At 52.9% G+C, this 7,336-nt stretch overlaps 1 protein-coding gene across 1 annotated transcript; it reads left to right on the top strand.

The window, feature by feature from the left end:
• Positions 1-3,215: 3,215 nt before the first annotated feature.
• LOC141969066 (centrosome-associated protein CEP250-like) lies at positions 3,216-7,336 on the top strand. The gene is made up of 5 exons (XM_074924466.1): positions 3,216-3,347; positions 5,295-5,447; positions 5,871-5,968; positions 6,136-6,186; positions 7,263-7,336. Exons 1-3 carry the CDS (start codon positions 3,246-3,248, stop codon positions 5,892-5,894), a joined length of 279 nt encoding a protein of 92 aa, XP_074780567.1. The 5' UTR covers positions 3,216-3,245; the 3' UTR covers positions 5,895-5,968; positions 6,136-6,186; positions 7,263-7,336.

The raw sequence follows: 7,336 nt of genomic DNA, 5'->3' as shown, positions 1-7,336 counted from the left end.
ACCAGTAACCCCTAACTCCCTACCCCCAACCCCTAACACTAACCTTAGCTTAACCCCCAACCCCCTAACACCAACCCTTAATCCTTAACCCCCAAGCCCTAAACCAACCCCAAGCCTAACCCTAAACCCCTAACCCACACCCACCACCCCTAAACCCTAACCGCCTGCCCCTGTCCTCCAACCTCTATCCCCTACCCCAACCCCTAACCCTCGTACCTGGAGGCACGGGAAGACCCAAGGGACTCTGCCCGGACAGGAAAAGCCCCACCGGTTCAGTGCGGGCCGAAGGCGACTTTAGCTGGAGGTTGGGAGCTCCCCAGCCAAAGCCTGGCAGAAAGGGGCAGGATCTTACCAGACTCCCGTCTGCCATGAAGTGCACTCCTCACGTTGCTGCCACCTGCAGTCACGGGAACTTTCTTCCTTTCTTCCTGTCCTTTCACCGTTGTCAGAGCTGTTGTCTCTGGGCTTGAAGCATGTGGCACAGGCCCCTGTTCCTGGTACTTCGCTTCGTGGCCTGTCCTGTGACCGGGGCATCAGGGTACCGGCCTCTCTCCCACCCCGCAGTCCCTCTGCATCTTCTCACTGAGGGAAAGGGATGTGAGCTTTGAAAATAAACTCTAAGGATAGAGGGAAATCCTGAGGAGACAGGCGGCCATCGGAGAGAGGAAGGTAACATCTCCTTGTCATAATGGTGGGACTCAGTGATCTTAAAGGTCTTTCCAACCTAAATGGTTCTATGATTCTTCCACTTGCTGACCCGCCTTTTCAGTTCCTTGGCAGGACGTGATTTATGGCGAGCACAAAGCCATTGTTGTGCACTGTTGAGGTGGGGGGGTGTGGGAGGGATGAAGCTTCACATTTGTTTTGAGGAGCGTGCCTGGGACTTCACCTTGAAGTCTTTTCCTCCGCTCATCAGGCAAGCGAGCGGGAGCGGCATCATTCAGAGCTGCAGGAGATACTGGAGCAGTGGGAAAAAGAGAAGGCGGAGACAGAAGGGGAGCACGAGAAGAAGGTGTGTGATATGAAGCAGAAAGTTGCTGCCATGTGAGCTCAGCGAGAGGAGGAACGAACCAGAGCCAAAAATGCCAAGCGAGAGGTAAAGACTGGGAAAGGAGAATTTGTGTAGCTGTTTTGCAAGGCTAGAGCCGTGGGAGATGTCGGGCTGTGTGGAGCATGCCCTACACGCTTTCTGCATTGAATTTGGTGAGGTGAAAGGCAAGCAGGGTTCTCTTTGGGACTAGGAATGAGACCTGTCAGAGGAAGCCGGGCAGAGGAATTTTAGCCAAAAGGAAAAAAAAATTTAAAGACTCCTCTGAAATATTTCTGAGCAGTAAACCAGGGGTGTCTTCTGGGCTGGTTTAAGTCACTTGCTGGTAAGCTGTTTTGTGCCCAGATCTCCTGTGCAACCCTGTCACACAGCGAGAGTCCTCCTTGTGTCCCCCCCCAAAGTCCTCTTCACAGAGTCTGCCTGGGGACAGCAGTACCCCCAGCTGTGTCTGCAGGGATTGAAACGCCAGGGCAGTGCTCGGAGATGTCAGCGTGTCCCTGTAGTGTCAGTACTTTACCAAAGCCTAATGAATACCCTTAAAATGAAGTCATTTTCACCAGACCCCACTTGGAATACAACTCTGAGGGAGCTGCTGGCTTCAGCCCTCTGGCAGCCGCCCTGCGTTTTCTCTGCTGCTTAAGTGGGTGTAAAAGTCACTATTGAAAGACAAACAGGCCACAGCAGAAGGTGAGGGATACCCTCACCAGCAAGGGGAGACGTGTGAGAAGTGCCACACGTTTTCCTGTTAGGTGTTAGCTGTTTGCTGGAGGTTCAGTCACAGGGGGACTGTGTCTGGACAGTGTTTATGCTGCCAGTCTCTCTGAGGGAGCTGTGTCTGCGAGTGGCAGAGAAGGGCCTGGGAGAGCAGCAGCACAGCGCTTTGAGAGCGCCTCAGCCCACCGGTGTTGGAGCCTTGCCACACAAATTCTGTGTGGGAAGTTTAAACCTGTCTGCTCTTTGTTTCTGTGCAGGTCCTGCCAGAAAAGGAGCGTGAGAAGAGTGCTTTATTAGGGACACTGCTTCAGACTCAGGGAGAGCAAAGAGAAGCCAAGCAGCAGCTGGAGCAGCTCAGGCGGGAGGTGAAAGAGCAGCGCGAGGACGGGCAGGTAAGTCTGACTGGTCGGGTGGGTTGAAGGAACAGGCCGTTGGCAACTGGACGTAAGCCGAGAGAGGCTGAGAGAAGCAGGTAACACAGCGAAGGGCGGTAACAAGGACGTAAAGCCTAAGTGCTGAGGGAGGAGGCAGGGACTGTGCAGGCACTGAAAGCACCGAGCCTGATGAGCTCCAGAGACAGAGCAGCAACAGGGAGGAAGTGTTCGGTGGAAGCAGAGCTGGCTAGAAAAGCAGAAGTGGCTGAATGAATGGGATTCTGAGACAGAAAGACGAGAAAGCTGAACCTGCTGGCAGGTCCCCGTAGCTTGCTCTCCATTTGTGTTTGCAGAACGTCACAGAAAAACTGCAAGCAGGGCTGCAGGAAACTCAGAGTGAGATGCAGGCAGTGGAGAAGAGGCAGAAGGAAGAAATCAAACCCATGAAAGAGGAAATTACTGTCCTCCTTCAGCAGAGGGACGCTCTGCAAAACCAGGTGAGTGCAGCAGCAATAGCTGCTGCAGTCATCCCCGGGGTGGTCTCTGCCCGTGGCAGAGCAGCCGGCGGTGGGGTCGGTCCCTCTGGCTGCCATCACGCTGTGGTCTCCATCTCAGCTGGGCCGCAGGAGACTGACCGGCAGCTGCTGCCCTGACACAGGGGCTGCTCTTTTTGCCTGTTGGCCAGCACTGCCCAGAGGGGATTTCTGCTGGCCTGTTACTGCTAGCCTTTGTGCTAGCCTTGTGTTACTGCTAGCCTTGTGCTTCTGCTTTTTCAGATGAACGTGGTGACCCACTTAGAATTTTAAACAAGCCAGCTGTATCCATTGTGAGTCTGGTGCTTTGATGAAAGGATGAAATTTAAGGTTGTACTTTCCTCACAGTGTATGATATGGCTGATGTGGCTGACAGTGGCGAGCTGTCGTCTTTGACTGCTCTGTTGTGTTTTAGTTAGGTCAAAGAGTTGACATCTCAACTAGCAGCCTCCGAAGAGTCCCAGCAAGTGATTGGCCGCCAGGCTCAGCAAGGTCTGAGTGAGGCTCAGGAGCTGTCAAGGCAGAAGGTGCTGGAGGTTGTCACCTCCAGAAGATCCTGGAGGAGAAGAGGAGTCAATGGGAGAAGGTCGAACATCAGAGCAAGGAGCTGCAAGGGTGTCTGGGGGCATCATTAAAATGACCAGTATAACAGACGTTGTGGAGAGACCACAGGCCTCCGTAAGAGCAGGAGAATATTGTTTATATCAGTGGTGGTTTTTTACTTTTTAAGTTTAACTTTTCCAGTTGCATCCTTCTGAATAAGTAGGAAAAGATTCCCTAGTCATATAAAATTCAGTTAAGATTCAGGGTGTTTGTTTTCCTCTATTTTGATGATTTCTGCCCTTGAAGCTTAAGTCAAAGTAATTTTCAAACTTGTCTGTATTTCCATTGCATGGTTTGGGCTATTATTTGTGTCCAAATCCATATTTAGATTTCTAAATATCTGGATGAGTAAAAAGGGGTGAGAATAGAAAAGTTTGCTAATAATAGGAAGCTGTTCTCCATTGCCATCTGAGAGCAGACAGTGGGAAAAAAATAGAGACATTAGAGAAACAGAAGTGCTGTCCAGATAAATATGTCTGCCTGCAAGGGGACAGCTAGTCCTGATGTGAAACGCAGAGTGACAGTCTGTGCTCTGGCCATCACTCCTTCCAGAGGGCATGGTGTGAGTCTGGAGGATGGTACCATGAAAACGCTGCACAGTAGAGGTCCAAAACAACCCCAGCCCCAAAAATGGGAAATCAAACGTCAGGGTTTTTCTCTCTTCCCTTCCTCCCTAATCGAGAGAACCCCATTGTGCTGTTGCCTAAATCATGCTTAGTCTGGACTTTCAATCCTGGCTGCAGTTCTGGTGGCTCCTCGAACGTCCCAGAAGTTCAGAGAAGGGCAGAAAGGCCGATAGGACTGGCAGAGTGAGCTGGGACAGACTCAGCTAAAGGGCAGCAGGGGAAAGGTCTGCAGCACCCTGAGAGGCAGGAGGGGGCCGCGGTCGGTCGCTGTTTCCAGGAGCCGTCTGACGGAGCCAGAGCCGTGCTGCGCGGCACGGGAGGTGCTGTGCTGGCCCCAGAGCCGGCCTGCGGGACGCCTTGGCACAGGGTGCTGTAAATACAGCACGTCCGTGTGGGCTCGGGTGGGGACTGTGAGAGGTCTGACAAGCTGGGACAGCGCTGGGCTGGGGAGGGGAGGTGTCGTGTGTCTCCCCACTGTTGGGCTCCCTGCCCTGGGTACGCACGTCCAGCACCGGCACACCCAGGGCACCAGCCGGGACCTTGGGCCAGCGCAGCTGTTCGTACAGGACCAAAAATGAGTCAGGACAGAGCTGGATAAATACAATACAGTTCTCAAATCTCTTTTGAGTGACATTAAAAAAACTTATATTGAACAGGGAAACCAGCTGAATAGCTTGAATTTTCTACTAAAAGCTTAAACTTCAGCCCTTGACTGCCACTGGAGCAGGAGTTCAAATCTAGTATGAAAACTAAGTCATTGAGTCTTTTCCTCCCTGTTTCACAGCAGGAACGGGACAGACTGCAAGCAGTTGAAGAAAAACTGGTATAGGAGAGAAAACTCTTTCAGGAATCAGTCGCAGCCTCTGAAACATGAACAGATACAGTAACAAATATGCATCACTGCCTTGAACAAGGATTTCAGCGTACATCATGTTGTGGTTGGGATTTGGCATGGAAAGGAAAGGGCAAATTGACCAGAGTAATGTACTAAACTTAGTAGAATTGTATCACAGTGGCTGAGCAGCAGGTGCACTGATGGTGCTTAGAGGGTGCTTTCGGAGATTTAGACTTCTGAGGTAGAGCTTTTCCAGTGTAATGAAAAGAATTGAACTTGTCCCGTTGCCTGATGGGGTTAACGGCTTCCTTGTGCATTCAGGATGTCCTTGTGCTGTGGTCCAAAAAGCACAAAGGCACATTTGTGTGGATTTCTCCAAGGTGATGTGGAGGAGGGCCCCTAGGAAGGGAGAGTGTTGTCTGGGCCTGTGGACCAGGAGGAGGAGAAGGGGCTTAGCACTGTCCATGCCTTGGGGTGGTCACTCTCCCCAACTCGTTGATTCCGGCCCTTCCAACCCTGATGTGGCACCAGCTCACGTGATCCCCTCTCTGTGCCCAGCAGGCTGCTGCAGAAGGGGAGCAGGTCTCGTGGCTCTCGGAGAAGAGACTCCTGTCGCAGCGGCTGGGACGTCTGCAGCAAGCAGTTGCAAGGCTGGAGTGTGAGAAGACGAAGCTGAAGCAACTCATTGCTGGGCTCAGGAGGGCTCTCGAGCAGGTAAAACCGGTTTCAGTGCCTCTGCAAAGCCTCACGGTCCTCTAGAACACAACACACTTCCACAGACAGCACTTTGGAGCCCTCTGCTTGTTTCCTTCCCTCTCCCGCTTTCTCCTGTGGACACACACTTTGGTATTTTCTCTCTCTTCTCCCACCCCATTGCCGTCTCAAATGCACATTCACTTTAGTACCACCCTTCTTGCCCCAGTGTCCCCACATGCACACATTTGTCACTTTCGTGTCAGGAACTTCTTCCTCTTGCTCTTTCTCTTCCATAGTCTACTTGGAGTGCTTTTTGCCCTCGCTGTTCCCTGGGGCAGTTAGTGTCTCTGAGCAGGAATCTCCTTGCCATGGTGTCCAGAGTCCTTTCGCTCCTTGTTTGGTGGCAGCTTTCTGTGACCCTTTCTCCTGTCCGACGTGCAGGTGGAGCGTGAACGGAGGAACTGAAGAGATGTCGGTCACTGCCAGATGCATGAGGATTTTCCCTCTCTGAGCAGCACAAGATCCCTGCTCCTAGAGAGGTGAGAACAGGATCTTTTTTGCTGAGAGGAAGGTCTGCCCATACGGAGGAACGATGGCAAATCCCAGTGGCAGCAGCCCCCCAGTACAGACCCGATAGAAGTTGAGTACAGACCATGGCCCTGACCAGACTGGAGACTATAAAGAAATTCTTGTGTTTTCTTTGCAGGAGGAGTCTCAGGCTCGCTGCTGTCACTGATGAGCTGAGCTGCAGAACCAGGTGAGGCGTAGGAAAGCTCCCATCCAAAGCTGCTGTGCACTGATGGGCACAGCTTTGCACGGCGCTAAGCCCGAGTTCTGTTTGGTGTCAGGACGTGAGTGCAGCCGGCGCTGGGAGGGCCCCGTCAGACACAGCTGTTGGCCATGGCCAAACGCCATCATCCACCTGGGTCTAGTCTCTGACTGCCTAAAGGTCAGGCATGGTGGGAAAGGGAGGGGAAGAAATTCCCTTTACAGAGCTGGCTGCCTGGGTTTCACATCTAGTCTGCTCTTGATGCTTAGTAGGTCAGGGTTGCCCTCTTCATCTGGTCTGGCTTTATGTTGACAGACCTTGGTACCGTAATTCAAATGTAGCAGGTTCCATAAGCCACAAAACTCCTTTAGGAATTGCTTCTGTTACTTGAGTTCCCTTGCCAAGAGAATATTTTCATACTCCTAGCTTGAGGTTGGGGGTGGCATTCCCGTGGGGAACACGGCCCTTGGCAGAGCACGCGTCACTCTGAGGACAGAGGAAAGCCTCTGCCCTGAGCTGTTTCCCCCCAACAGCAAAGCACGGAGCGCTGCTCCCAGAGCTGGTGTCTCCCGCTCTCCAGAGCAGGCAGAGGGCAGCGTGCCAGAGGTGCTGTGGCTGCACCGCACTGCAAACCTACCGGGGGTGGGAGCAGCGGGGTCTGTCCCACCAAAAAGCCCAGCAGGCACCACCCTGTGTTGCCAGGAACTGGTAGAGGTTGAGGATTGTCAGGGCCTTGGCAGTCCTCATGGAGTTACGCTCTGCTCATTTGTGCAATGCTCTAAAGTTAGAGGAAATGAGGGTTTGCTCCCTTCTCGTGTGCTCACTGTCAGGTTTTTAAGCCAGACCCTAACAGAGCAGTTCTTCACTGCCTTGTGTGACCAGTAGAAACTGGAATTGTTGATCATCTGAGCTGGGCTGAGGGGACTCTGGGAACCTGCTACTCCCCCCGCACAAGGACACAGTGTTGGTCAGGGCTGGAGGCAGAAGGTGCAGCTGGAGCCGTGGAGCAGCAGATGGTCCTGGCGCTGTGGGCTTGTCTGAGCTCGGCCTTTTGCCTCTTCCAGGCGTCCCTCCTGCAGGTGCAGCTGGCCTGAGAACCAACAAACGGGCAGGACTCTGCTGGGTGCCGGGCGAAGAG

The sequence above is a fragment of the Athene noctua genome, chromosome 21 (assembly GCF_965140245.1).
Source record: "Athene noctua chromosome 21, bAthNoc1.hap1.1, whole genome shotgun sequence".
NCBI lineage: Eukaryota > Metazoa > Chordata > Aves > Strigiformes > Strigidae > Athene > Athene noctua.
Note: the sequence above shows the minus strand (reverse complement) of the source record. Positions and strands in the feature narration are given on the sequence as shown.